Below are 14,294 nucleotides of genomic sequence, written 5' to 3' on the forward strand. Positions count from 1 at the left end.
TCCCAGGTGGTGGCTTCTATTTTTCTCCAAGAAGTAGCAGGGAAATTCTTGCTGAGGTGGGAAGTGGAGTTGGGCTTCAGTTTGGGGGGGGGGGTGTCATTTGAAATGCCACTAAGAGGGGCCAAGGAGCATAGGGAATCAACATGGTGGGCTTGGTGAGAATCCAGGTGAGGATGGATATCATGAGTTTGCAGTGGCCCCAACGTCCCCACAAGCAAGATGGTTATACAGTTGGGTCTTCTCCAGGAGGGTTGATGGGAGGACCCCAGGATAAGGGAGTCAGTGACAGGTTGGATCATTAGGTGGGCTGGGGAGGGAGGTGTAAATGGGAGGGGCTGATGCATTTGGGAGAAGGAAGAAGACTCAAGGCCAGGGAAGAATCTGGAAGACCCCATGACCAAGAGGATGGGCAGAGGCTCAAAGACATGGAGAACTCTGGGATGACTCTGGGATAAGTGAGGTAGAGAACACTGCTTTGCTGTGTCTGGGGTTGGGAGTGCCTTCTGGCCAGAGGCTACTAATGCAAGGGAGGGGATTCCTGAATCTCCCCAGGATGCTTTCTTGGGGCCTTGGGCCCTTCTCATTGTAGGTCACTGGCTGGGAAATGGCCTTACCTGGGAACTTTGACCTTGAGCCTGATGGAGGCCTTGGAGCTCAGCTGGAGGTCAGGACTCAGGAGTTCAACCCCCCTACAAGCTGTCCCATCACTAGGTAAGTCCATTCCTGGCTGGGCCCCATGGCTACCAGCAAAGATAGTGTGCCCAGGCCTAATCTGCCTACCTGACTCTGGGAGGAGGCTGAGAGAGAGAGTCAAAAGGTGCCTGAAGGAAAGCAGATCGTCCAGGTGAGATGGAAGGGTGAGTATGTGGGGGAGATGCCTGCCTTTCCTGGGGCCTCCTCCGCCTGACCTCTCTTCTCCTGAGCCCTCCCTGTGTTCTAGACTTCCCACAGAAGCTTCAAGTGCATTTATTCTCTCAAGGAATTCTTGCAAACCCTTCAGGTGTTATAGGCCCCATCTTATCCATGAGAATGCTGACGTTCAGGGAAGTGGCCTGTCTGAGATAGGCAGTACATACAAGGCTAGAAACCACCGTTAGTGCCTCCAGGTCCCTCTCTTTTTTGCTGCAGACCCATTCCCATCCCAGCAGGGTCCTAAGGACCAAGGCTCTGCTCCAGGGGAGGCTGGAGCCCCTGACTTGGAGGGGACTGGGTCGCTGTGAGGGGCTCTGTGGTGTTCAACAGTTCAATCAATCGAAGTGTGGGCTTTGCTCTCTTAAAGGGTCGAAGCAGCGGAGGTGCTGGAGCGGAGGACGACGACGCGCTGGGGAAGCCAGCCGCGAAACGCCGCGGGATGGCGCGCCCAGGCCAGGGAAACCCTCTTCCCGCCCTCCAAACCGGGTCTTCCTCTCAGACCTACGCGTCGCCTCTCTGGTCTGCGAAGCTCCCATCTGGACCCGCCAGAGGGCGCCCGGGGGCAGAGGCGGAGGCGGGCGCCGGGGAACCCCGGAAAGGTAGCGGCCGGGTCGGTGCTGCCCTGCGGGAACTGCAGCTAAAGTCCGAGGGTTGGATGACCAGAGAATCTGGATTCAGGCGCGTCAGACGCCCAGTGAAGCCGGATTCTGGGGGTCGAACGATCAGGGATTTGAAGAGTCGAGCGCTCTTACACGCTCGGGCGGCTCCAATGCCGTCACCCCAGGCCCTCCCCTTCCCTTCTCCCCATTCCAGGGTCCCGCGCAGGCGGGGGGGCCTGTTCCTGGGGTGCGTCTGGGGCGGGTCTCCCGGCCCTGGCCCTCCCGACGCCCCTGGCCCAGGGGCAGAAACTCGAGAATCCGGGCAAGGGGTAGGGAAAGGGGCTCCTAACCCTCCTCGGCTCCGCCCCGCCCCGGGCCCCGCCCGCCCGGCCGCCCCGCCCACTCCCCTCGGCCCGGCGGGGAGCTCCGGGGGCCGCCACTGCCGCCGCCCGAGCGCCCGCCATGCACGCTGCTCCCGCCGCCCCGCTGCTGCTCCAGCTGCTGCTTCTCCTGGGGTCGCGGCTGGTGGGTACGGGCACCGCGGAGCCGCCGCCGCCGCCGGCCGTGGTCCTTGTCATCCTGGCCCGCAATGCAGAGCACTCTCTGCCCCACTACCTGGGCGCACTGGAGCGGCTGGACTACCCCCGGGCCAGGCTGGCCCTCTGGTGAGAGAGACCCAGGCGTTGGTACCCACGGGACATCTCCCCCCAGCCTCCTAGATGGCTCCCGGCCCCGGTGGCCTCATCTGCTCCCTGCCCAGACAGGCCCCACCCTCGCAAACAGGCCCTCCAGAGTCCCAAGCCCCTGGCTGGCAAAGGTAGACCTAGGTCTAGGCCGTGGGGGTGACCCAGGGACACCCACCCCTTCTTCCAGCCCCCTTCTTCTCCTCTTGGGACCGCCTCTGGGTGTTAAGTTGGGCCCAGGCCCTCTTACCTCAGCCCTTGGAGCCCAAACTCAACTCTGTGGGACCTGTGGTTGGTTTGACTTGGAGACACTGGACCGGCAGGAGTCCCCTGAGGCTGGAATCCCCTGGGGCCTGACATGGCTGGAATCAGCAGGACTGGAGCTTCCTGGGGAGCAGGTGGGAGTGCTGTCAGCCCTGGGCTGCATGCAGTTCTGCAGGGGAGTCAGACTGGCTCTCCTCCAGCTGAGCTAGGCCCTGTCCGCCAAGGACTGCACAGCTGGGGACTGTCCCTTTCCTGGAGTCTCTCCCCGCAGGCATCTGCATACAGCACTGGTATCAGAGACCACAACCTCCAGTCTCTGGAAGCCAGAACAGGGAGGAGTCCTGAGCTGAGGCTGCGGATAAACTAAGAGAAATGACAAACTACCCCCCCACCCCCACCACCCAAGACACCAAAGTTGGAGGTGGAGCCGTGGCCTGGGGAGGCTGCCCACAATTACCACAGTTTGGGAGTTAGTTCCCACCCCTCCAAGACTTGACACGTAGTTAGTCTTCACTCCTGGGGAATTGGCTTAAAGGGGCAGCATCACTCAAGCTGGGGCTCTTGGCTAAGCCCTGCTTCTCTGTCACCGGAGCCCCTTCCCCAGGAGAAGAGACCTATGCTCTGAGGCACCTGGGCTTGGGCTCATCAGCACTTCTCCAGGAGCTCAGAGCATGGTTTGACCCTTATTACAATTTGCCGGTGGAGGGAAGCAGCACTGTTCTGTCCAGTCCTGACAGGGAAAGGGACTGACCTGTGGTCACACAGCAAGGAGAGAAAGTAACCAGGGAATGTAGCAGGTGTGCTCCTCAAAGTCGAGGTACCTTTCATTTTTCAAAACACATTTACCTTCTGTTCTCTCAGCCCATGACATGGTCAGGAAAGCTTATAGCAACAGAGGGAGAAACTGAAGTCAGAGAGGGAACAGGACCTACCTGAGGTTACACAGCCGGTCACAGAGCTGTGATTGGGACCTGGCTGTCCTGCCTCCAGCCCCTCTTCCCCCCGCCACTGTAGCACACCTAGCCTCAGTGCCACCCTCCCCTGTGGCCTGGGGTGACCAGCCTTATAGGTGTTGGTGCTCCAGGGGTCAAGTCTGGGTTTGGCCCTTCTGTCCTTCTGTGGCTGTGACCTCTCACCCTTCTTCCTCTCTGTCCCCAGGTGTGCCACTGACCACAACATAGATAACACCAAGGAGATGCTGCAGGAGTGGTTGGCTGCTGTGGGCAATGACTATGCAGCTGTGGTCTGGAGGCCCGAGGGGGAGCCCAGGTGGTGACCTGAGGGGAAAGGTTCTGGAGAAGATGGGGAACAGTTGTAGCCCAGAGAGGAAAAGGGATAGCCCAGGGCCAGCCCAGGGCTCTGTCCACTGCCCTACAGACAGGGAGAGATACCCACACCATGAGAACATGTCATGTCTTTACTCCCTCAGGTCCTACCCAGACGAAGAGGGTCCCAAGCACTGGACCAAAGAACGGTACCAGTTTCTGATGGAGTTGAAGCAGGAAGCTCTGACCTTTGCCAGGGACTGGGGGGCTGATTATATCCTGGTAAGGAAGCCTGGCCTAGGGTTGGCTTCTCACTGGTGATGGTATCTGTCCCTGGCAAAAATCTCGATGTGACTAACCACTCCTGTAGGCTGGATTCTTCGCCTGGCAACCTGGGCCAGAGCCCAGATCAGCTGTTAAGCTTGGATCCCTAGGCTGAGCTTGGACTAGGTACTAAGCCTGGATCTCTGAAATAGATCTTAGGGTATATAAATAAAAAAGTGGGCCTAAATTCTGGACCAGAGCCCAGGGTACAAACTGAGCCTGGGTTCATGGACTAGAGCTCAGAGTAGGTTTTTGGATTTGCTCCATAAGCCGTATCTCAGAAAACATTCTTAAATCGGCAACTCAGGTCCAGTCTCTGGACCTAATCCCTGAACCAGCACCCCAGACTGGATCTTTGGTCCAAAGACAGATCTACTGAGTTCATTGGTTAGACCTCTTTAAGGGAACTCCCACTGGATTCTCGGAACACTTTAGGTCTCTGGCAGCCTGGTGGGACCCTATTCAGTGAATTCCTTGGTGGTCTATAGCCCGGACAGGGCCAAGGCATGTGATACCCCTCCTCCCTCACCCTCCCAGTTTGCAGACACAGACAACATTCTAACCAATAACCAGACGCTGCAGCTTCTTATGGAGCAAGGGTTGCCTGTGGTGGCCCCAATGCTGGATTCGCAGACCTACTACTCCAACTTCTGGTGCGGGATCACCCCCCAGGTGAGGCCAAGGATGGGGGCCTTAGGAAGTCTGAGGTCCTGGGAGGAGGGACAGACCAGAGAGCAGAGAGTCTGAAGGTATTGCGGTCTGTGGGCCATGGCAGGAGGAACAGTTGCTGGGAATGGAGGGAGGGGCTCTTTACAACCTAGAGCACCCCCCTTCCCCAGGGCTACTACCGCCGTACAGCCGAGTACTTCCCCACCAAGAACCGCCAACGCCGGGGCTGCTTTCGTGTCCCTATGGTCCATTCCACCTTCCTGGTATCTCTGCGGGCTGAGGGGGCAGCCCAGCTCGCTTTCTATCCCCCTCACCCCAACTATACCTGGCCCTTTGATGACATCATCGTCTTCGCCTACGCCTGTCAGGCAGCTGGTAAGGACCAGCCCTCCTTGAGCATCCACTGAAGGCCTCTGGGTCATCACACATGCTGTTCCCCCTGCTTAGCATGTCCTTTCCCACTCCTCGCTTCATCCTATTACCTTCTGTTTGTCCTTCTTGAAGGTTGTAGCCCTTCTTAAGCCAGTGGGTTAGATGTCCCTTCTCTGGCTGTCCCCATCTTGGCACTTTCATTTATTCCTTCATTACACAAATATTTATGGAGTACCTACCATGGAAATCCTGGTGGCGTAGTGGTTAAGAGATACGGCTGCTAACCAAAAAGTCGGCAGTTCGAATCCACCAGGCACTCCTTGGAAACTCTATGGGGCGGTTCCACTCTGTCCTATACGGTCGCTATGAGTTGAAATCGACTTGACGGCAACGGGTTGGGTTTCTTTTCACCATGTGCCAGGCACTGGAGAGGCAGTGGTAAGTAAAACCAGGCAATCCCTGCCCTCCTGGAACCTCCAGTCCGGTGTGAGACAGATGTCAATCAAAGCATCAGACAAATCAATATCCAGTCCACAACTATGACAGAAAGGAGAGCTTCTCAGTTCTTGGTGCTTTGGGAGCTTAGACTGGAATCGACCTGCTCAGGGAAGTCTTCCTAAAAAAAGTGACCCTTTGGGGTGAGATCTAAACTATGAGTAGGCATTAACGACAAACAGAGCAGGAAAGAGCATTTCAGTCAAAGAGGCCAGCAGGTGCAGAGGCCCTGTAGCAGCAGGGAGCATAAGAAGATAGCATAGCTGGAACACAGTGAATGAGGAATACGGTGCAGGCCAAGGCAGGAAAGGTAGACAGGAGCTGGCATGACTGACAAGCACCTAGTCTTTTGTCTGAGAGCACTGGGTCACAGTGATTGGATTTACCTCAAAGGGTTACATGTTTGGATTTACACGTTGAAAAACCAGTCTGGTGTTAGTTATTTTTAAGATGAAAGTTACTAGAAAGTTTTGGGTATAGATGGGAGGGAGCCAGTCTTGAACAAGAATTGAAGTTAATGAGAGAGAGAGGGACGAGCACTGGAGCAAGGCTCTTGAGAAGGCCACAGAGAATGTAATTTGGGGTGTGAATTGAGGGTTGGCCAAGGGCATGAGGCCTATCTGGTGAGTGGAGAAGAGCGTTGATGATCAGGGTGAATGACCATTTAATCACGAAGTGTTGCACCTGCCCCAGCATAATAGGTTGCTTTGTGTACAAGGTGCAGTTTCTCTTCCTGGGAAAGTCTGCAGTGTGCAGAAATGCGAGAAGGAAAAAAAAAAATCATTTCATGTGCAAAAAGTGACAGTGGAACAAATAAATGGAGAAAATGAGAAGAGGCAAAAGTGTTCCCTTATATTTTCATTGCTACCACTATATCGAGTAACCCCTGCTGTTTCTTGGTCAGTGACTTGAAGGAATTTGGTGAACTGTAGGTATTTCTCCATCATTCATGCTTCCAACATCCAGGTATTGGCTCCCTGCTTTGAGCCAGGCACCTTGCTTAATGCTGGGCATGGGGTCAGCTTTTAAATAGATACAACGTTCCGGCCCCCGAGGAGTTCACAGTCTATAGAAGGTGAAGAGTAAATAAAGGTGATGGTGTGTGGATCAGGGCGAGGGCAGAGGGGATGGGCAGAGATGGGTGAGATTTTCTTTATAACAGGGCTTGGTGGCATCATATGGCTGTGGTTGCTGGGGGTTTGCTTCTTCTTCACTGTGGTCTCCTAAGGGCAGGGACTCCATCTGTCTTGCTCACCACCAGGTAGGGCCCAGCACAGGGCCTGGCACACAACAGGTGCCCTAGGCACATTTAAGTGAATAAGCCACCTGAGCAGAAAGACCCCTTAGATATTACTGGATCCAAGCCCTTTTGCCGTCTGATCACACAGGTAGGGAAAGTGAGTCCCAGCGAGGACTCACACATTGGGTCACTGGTACAGCTGGGCCTAGGACCTCTCAGCCAGGTTCTAAGTGCTCTGCCCCCCACTCCAACCAGAATTCGGCCTCTTTCCACAGGAGTCTCGGTCCATGTGTGCAACCAGCACCGTTATGGGTACATGAATGTGCCTGTGAAATCTCACCACAGTCTGGAGGACGAAAGGGTCAACTTCATCCATCTAGTCTTGGAAGCACTTGGTGAGGGCTGGGAGCCGGTGCCACCTGCCTGCCGGCATTGCTCCCTGCCAATGCCGCCATAGGCCCTGACCTTTGGGGGGATTGAACTTGGGGTCCCACCCTTGCCCCTAACTCGCTCTATGACTCTCCCTCCACCCTGGGCCTCAGTTTCCACATCCCTGTGGGGGGGTGGTTGGATTCTGTGGTCTCAGAGCACCCTTCTGGCTGGGCATTCTGCGAAGAGGGCAGGAGTGAGGTGGTGGAGGGGAGGCTCTAGGACTCCAGGATGGTGCCAGCAGGGACTTGTGACTGGGGCGGCGGTTCCCTCTGCAGTTGATGGGCCCCCCATGCAGGCCTCGGCTCATGTGTCCCGGCCCCCAAAGAGACCCAGCAAGATGGGGTTTGATGAGGTAAGTCCCCCCAACCTATGGGACTGGGGTTGGGAGGTGTGTAGGCCTCCCGCCCCTCCCAGACCTGTATCCAACCCCTGCCCAGGTCTTTGTCATCAGCCTGGCCCGCCGGCCTGACCGCCGTGAGCGCATGCTGAACTCGCTCTGGGAGATGGAGATCGCTGGGCAGGTGGTGGATGCTGTGGATGGCCGGTGAGGCTTGCTGCGGAGGGACTGGGCAGTTGCGGGTGCAGTGTGGTCCATCCTTGAGCAACCTGGCAGTAGGAAAAGCAGATGGCTTGGATGAGATTCCTGTTCTAGGAGGTATTCAGACAGGGTCTAAGTGATGTTTGTCTCAGGGGCCTTGAGGGAGGATGAATACAGGACAAGATGGCCCTCTAGTGGGAGGGAAAAGAGTAGGTAAGGCCCAGGATCTGGAGCTTCAGGGCTTGGGTTTCAGCTCTGCCACTTTCCAGCTGTGAGACCTTCAGCAAGTAACTCCCCCACTGCATCTCTGAGCCGTGTTTCCTCATGTGCAAAATGGCAAATGCTTGTGCCTTGCTCCTAGGGGGTTTTGTAAGGGCTCAGTAGAGATTTAGGTAGGGCCTGATACATAGAAAATATCCCAAAGTATTAGAAATTTTCCTTATTATTATCATGATGATTATTCTCTATTGTGGATTTAGGCCCCTGATGGGTGGGGGTGAGGCAGACAAAATATCTCCCTGGGGGAAGCCAGAGACCTGACCTATCCAGCCATCAGAGTCACACATGGCCCCTTGTGCCTGCTGCTCTTTGTTCTGAGCCCCCAGCCCTTTTGACCACCAATGTCCATCCTTTGCTTGGCCTCCTGCCCAAGAAGTATTGACCATGTTCCCCACATCCTTCCTAGGGTGCTTCCCCCTCAGGCAGCCACCCTGCCTTGTCCCACCCATACTGCTGCCCCCTCCCTGAGGGTCACCCCTTGTCTCTGTTACTGGCTTCCTGAGGTGACCATGGTTCTGCAGGTCTAGTCAATGATGATGTTAGGCCACATAAAGGAGTTCCAAGGCTGAAACCTTCAAACCAGACTCTAATGTGACTGTTCCCAACGTGCACAGACCAGACCCTTCTGGGGGGTTCCCCAGCAGGCACTCCTTACTCAAGCACCCTGTTACACCTGTCTCCCTCAGAACCCTCAATAGCAGTATCATCAGGAGCCTTGGCGTGGACCTGCTCCCTGGCTACCAGGACCCCTACTCAGGCCGCACATTGACCAAGGGAGAGGTGGGCTGCTTCCTCAGCCACTATGCCATCTGGGAGGAGGTGAGCACCCCCACCCCCTTGGTCATGCCCTTCGGGGTGATCAGGGACCGGGTTGTTCTAGCACTGCTCTATGCCCAGCGTTGGGTGAATGAAGGAGTGTGCTAAGATGTTAACGAACACCAGGCCAGTGGCTTTAGACCTCCTGTGTGTTCAGCACCAGACCAGGCTCCACTGAGGGGCACCCTTATTTATTTATTTTATTAGTTTCCTGGTTGCTGCTGTAACAAAACCCCACAAAATAGGTGACTTATAAGAACAGAAATTTATTGTCTCACAGCTCTGGAGGCTAGACGTCTAAATCAACACGTCGTCTGGGTCATGCTCCCTCCAAAGTGTCTTGTCTCTCCCAGCTTCTAGTAGCCCCAGGTGCGCCTTGGCTTGTAGATACCTCCTCGTGGGGCTATCCTTTCTCCGGTCTCATCTCTCTTTTTTTCAGTTTTTAGTTGTTAAGAATATGTACAGCCAAATGTATACCCATTCAACAATTTCTACATGTACAATTCAGAGACACTGATTACATTCTTCAAGCTGAGGGGCACCCTTATTTATTGTAGTCTTTCTTTATGAAGCACCTACTGTGTGCCAGGAGATGTTCCACTCTGAGAATACAGAGGTGAACAAGAAAAATACAGTCCTTGCCCTCCTGGGGTTCATGGCCCAGAGTGGGGCACAGAAATCAATAAAGAACCAAGGGCATGGACTGACACAGCTCCTGACCTGATGTGAGGTCAGGGCAGGTCTCGCCATGGAGGTACACGGAGAAGAGCCTTCTAGGCAACTGGGGGCAAAGGTCTTGAGCAACAAGGAGCTCAGTGTGTCCAGGACTGGAAAGAAGAAAGGCCTCGGAGTTGGCGCATGCTCAACACTTGGTCAGGAAGCGTCAGCCTGGGGTCTGGGGGCAGGAGACCCCAATGAGGGGTCACTGTCTGGACACCACTGGGGAGACCAAGTGACTGGGCCCTCAAATAAGTATCCCCTCTAGGAGACAGTGCAAAGACTCACTCCTTGTTTTCATTTTCTGTGTGTAGCCAAAATGTACATATATGTGTGTGTGTTCATGCTGTTTTTTTGCTGTCCCTGGACAAATTGAAAGACGATTCATATTTCATCATTTGCTGAGCTGATTTCATGTTCTTTTCACATTCTCAAAAGTTACAAAGTGCTTTTTTTTTCTTTGGGATGTTGGGGGTTGGAGTCTCCCCCGTTCCTTGCCCTGCCCAGCTACCTTAGCAGAGCTCAGGAGGCTGAGATGAAGAGCTGGGCCCTGGAGTCCAACAGATCCAGGTTCAATCTTGGTTCTGCCGCTTCCTGGCTATGTGGCCTTGGACAAGTGGTTTCACTTCTCTGCGTCTCTGTCTCCTTATCTACAGTGTGGGGATCATCATGTTTCCTGCCCCTTGAGGGTCCCTTGAGATAAGCAGTAGGACTGTGGCCCCTGGGATATAGTCATTGCTCAATGAATCGTAGCAAGGATTGTGCTTGTCATCATGATTCTAATTGGAGGCCTAGATTGGGGGCCTGGAGGGCCTTGAATGAGGCATTGGGATTTTAGTCCCCAGACAGAGGGAGCCACAGCAGGCTTTGGAGCAGCTGAGTGATGTGGCTAGGGTTGTGTCTTTGGAATATAACTGAAGTCACCAAGAGCCTATTGGCTTCACAGGTGGGAAGGGGACAGCCCAAATCTGAAGAGCCATCTCCCCTCCCCCACCCCCGCTGTGTAATACAGGTGGTTGCCAGGGGTCTGGCCCAGGTCGTAGTGTTTGAGGATGATGTGCGCTTTCAAAGCAACTTCAAGGGACGGCTGGAGCAGCTGATGAAAGAGGTGGAGGCAGAGAAACTTCCGTGGGACCTGATGTAGGTAGCCTGTGCCCCAGGGGCAAGGGAGGGGGTGGGCCTCTTGGGGTCTGCCTCATACTCTGGGAACGCTGGCAAGTCCCCCTCCTGAGTCTGGCCCTGTAAGGCGGAATTGAGGGAGGGGTCCTGGGATACCCCAGGGTCTTTGGTGACTCCTGAGACCCTTGCATCACCTACAGCTACCTCGGCCGGAAGCAGGTGAACCCTGAGGAAGAGGCAGTTGTGGAGGGGCTTCCACACCTGGTGGTGGCTGGGTACTCCTACTGGACGCTGGCATATGCCCTGAGCCTGGCGGGGGCTCGCAAGTTGCTGGCCTCCCAGCCCCTGAGCCGGATGCTACCTGTGGACGAGTTCCTGCCCGTCATGTTTGACCAGCACCCCAAGTGAGGCTTAGTCAGATCGGGGCAGGGCAGGGGGCATGACAGGGGCATCCCGTCCCAGGAGCCCACCAGCAAGTACCAAGTCCACGCCCCTTGCTGGGCAGTTCGGAAGACTGAGGCTGATGAGGCCAGGTCATTTGTACCAAGTCACCCAGGAATAGCCCACCCTAGCCCTGGAGTCAGACCGACCTAAGTGTGAATCCTGTGCTGCCCATATTCTGAGCTTCTGTTTCCTCACCTGGAAAATGGGGATAATAGAAATTCCACTCCCCAGGCTGCATTGGGGATAGCTAGGGTGGGCAGGGAAGTACTTTGGGCAGGAGAGGTACCCAGCTCCAGGCAGACATATGGTCTGGGACAAGGCCCTCCGTCAGTCCTCCTGAGCCATGCTCCTACCTCACAGCGAAAAATACAAGGCACACTTCTGGCCACGGGACCTGCGGGCCTTCTCGGTCCAGCCCCTGCTCACTGCTCCCACCCACTATGCGGGGGATGAGGGGTGGCTCAGTGACACGGAGACATCCTCCCTCTGGGATGACGACAGTGGCCGCCTCATCACCTGGAGTGGCTCTCACAAGACCTTGCGTGACTCCCGCCTGGACCTGGTCAGCAGCAGCGGGCACAGCCTCCATCCTCAACCCCGGGACGAGCTTTAGGTGAGGGCAGGGCTGGGCCCCAGCCCTGCGGGCCTTGGTTTTCTCTCACTTTCTGTGGTGTGAGTCTGTCAAGTCTCTGCTTTCCCCTCTCAGCCTAGCTTCTCTCCCTCTTTCTGACTCTACCTCTGGCTTTGTCTCTGTCCCTGCGTCTTTGCCTGTCTCTGCATCCCTCTGTCTACCTCTAGCTTTTTCTCTTTCTGCCTGTCTCCTCCTCCTCTGTCTCTCCCTGTCTCTGACTACCTTTGTGTCTGTTTCTGTCAGTGTGTCTGGCTGTCCCTGGCTGTCTCTGCCTCTCACTGTCCAACTCTATGTCTTTCTATCTCTCTTCCTACCTCTACTGTCCCACCAGGTCCAGCTGGTACTCACTAAAGGTATGCCCAGGAGCAGGCCAGCAGCTTCCCAGGGAGGAGAGGAAGAGATCATGGCAGGAGTTGCCCCCAGGAACCACAGACCCAGTAGAGACTTGGGACCACCATAAGCATGGCCGCTCTGCCCTCTGGACCTTTCTCCAGTCTTATAGAGGGAGATACCACTCAGAGATGAATCCCATTCCCATAGATCACACAGCAAAAGGGCAGGACCTGTGGGCCCCCTCACCCTGCCTGTCCTGTTTCAGGGCTTGGGGTGGGGGGATGGAGAGAGGCTCTTTTAGACCCCAGGAACCCTGTTCTCCCTGAGGACTCAGCCACTAGGGCTATTTTGCCCTTCTACCTCCACCTCACCTCCCCACTAGCTTGACACCTGGGTCCTTCCTGCCCAGGCCCACCCTCTTCCCTGGCCTGTGGGAAGGACAGGGAAGTGGGAGGAGGACTCTTGCAAACCTGGTGCCTACACACAGAAGGTCCTCAATAAAAGCTTGCTGGTATTTATACTTTATACTTCTTTAACTCCTGGTTGAGCTTTTTTGCATCTCATCTGGCCTGGAAAAGAGGCGTTTCTTGATGAGCAGTTGGAGGGGCAGAGAGGGAAAGTACAGCGTTGAGAGGAGTCAGGCCAACCTGGGCTCCGCTCCTGGCATCACTCCTCACTGGGGCATATTGGGTGGGTATTATCCCCTCCCTGGACCTCAGTCCACTCATTGGTAAGGTGGGGTAGGAAGAAAAGAACCATCTCATGGGATGGTGGGTACAAAGTGGCCTGGTCTGGAGCCTGGCCCATAGTGAGGGCATACCACATAGGGTGTTATAGTCGTCACCAATGCCATCTCCAGCCCAACTTGATTATCATGGTTACTACCAGGCTGGTCGTGGTGGACTCAGGCCCGAAACAGGGCTGCTGATGTCCCCCTCTTTGGATCTTCATCTGTGCAGTTGGAACCATAGCTTAGGCCCCAGGCCCTCAAGGAGGCCAAGAATGAGTGATCCCTCCACTGGGAAGGGCTTGGGAAGAGCAAGGGCTCCCGTCCGGCCCTAATTAATGTGGCCGCCAGAGGGCGCAGTATGGCCGAGCCTGGATTTTGTTGGCCAGGGCACCCTCTGCTGGGTGTGGGGCTGACAGCAGGGAAGAGAGCATGGCATGTTTGGAATCAACCCCATCCTGAGGGGCCAGCTACAGCAGCTTCAGGTTCTTCTGCTGGGCACTCCTGGCTCTCCTGTCATATCGGGCTTCAGCAACTGTCTCCGAAGCCTGCGCTCTGCAGCTGGGGGGAGGTGGTGGCCCCTTACCTTGGCCTCCACTGACCACAGGACCGTGGCACCAGCATCTCCAGGTTTCCTTCTTCAGAGGATCCCATTCCCAATGCTCTCCAGTGGCAGCCTCTCGACTGGTCTCCTGAATACCCTGGTCCTTGTAGAGTCTGATGGGCACCCCCAAGGTTGGGCCTCCATGGGGATGTCCTGGGGATAAAGTCTAGCTGGCCTGGCTCTGGTTCCAGGACCTGGCATTGCTGCGGGAAGGTTTCCAGGCCAAAGCTGTGGGCTTGGTGCTTTGTTTAAGAGTGAAAGCTATTGATTTGGATGGCTAAGACCTTGAGCAAGTCACTTTCTCTCTTGAGGTTTCTGATGCCCTCTTCATTCCGTTAACATTTATTAAGTACCTCCTCGGGGCCAGGTTAGTCACTGGGAATTAAGCAGTGAATAAAACTCACAAAAAATCCCTGGCCTTGAGCTGGCATTTTAATGCTGGAGACAGACAAACACAGGTAAGTAAACATTATCAGTTACCATTGAGCTGATTCAGACTCATGGCGACCCCTGTGTGTTGCAGAGGAGAAGTTAACTGAATGGGGAAGAATGTGGGTGGTGCTATTGTGGGGGCAGGTTGGGAACTCAGTTCTAGATGTGTTAAATTTGAGATCCAGGTGAGGGTGTCAAATAGTAGTTGGGGATGAGTCTAGGGTGGAAGTAGAAGCTTGGAATCCCCTTCCTCACCCAGAAGTCCTGGCCCCAAACTGCACACTCCACCACTGGTTACATGAGGAGCTTGTTAAAAGGAGCCGCAGCTAGGTTTGCTAAGCTCACTGTGTCTGTCCATGCTCCCTTCACCAGAGACTCGAACAGTTGACAAAAGTGAAG

General features: G+C 55.2%; 1 protein-coding gene across 5 annotated transcripts; it reads left to right on the forward strand.

Moving 5' to 3' along the window:
• Positions 1–694: 694 nt before the first annotated feature.
• On the forward strand, positions 695–12,867 carry CERCAM (cerebral endothelial cell adhesion molecule). 5 transcript variants are annotated; one of them, XM_049895875.1, is made up of 13 exons: positions 695–711; positions 1,280–2,176; positions 3,888–4,005; positions 4,585–4,719; positions 4,887–5,091; positions 7,099–7,218; positions 7,531–7,607; positions 7,693–7,799; positions 8,759–8,891; positions 10,618–10,745; positions 10,925–11,128; positions 11,529–11,781; positions 12,131–12,867. In XM_049895875.1, the coding sequence occupies exons 2-12, from the start codon at positions 1,974–1,976 to the stop codon at positions 11,779–11,781; spliced, it is 1,683 nt and encodes a 560-aa protein (XP_049751832.1). In that variant the 5' UTR covers positions 695–711; positions 1,280–1,973; the 3' UTR covers positions 12,131–12,867. The 5 variants fall into 5 exon arrangements, with proteins under 5 accessions (XP_049751832.1, XP_049751835.1, XP_049751830.1 ...); XM_049895873.1 differs by lacking the exon at positions 695–711 and adding an exon at positions 3,617–3,727; XM_049895874.1 differs by lacking the exon at positions 695–711 and adding an exon at positions 3,617–3,727 and having other exon boundaries at positions 2,101–2,328.
• Positions 12,868–14,294: the final 1,427 nt, after the last annotated feature.

Source organism: Elephas maximus, chromosome 9 (assembly GCF_024166365.1).
Source record: "Elephas maximus indicus isolate mEleMax1 chromosome 9, mEleMax1 primary haplotype, whole genome shotgun sequence".
Taxonomy (NCBI): domain Eukaryota; kingdom Metazoa; phylum Chordata; class Mammalia; order Proboscidea; family Elephantidae; genus Elephas; species Elephas maximus.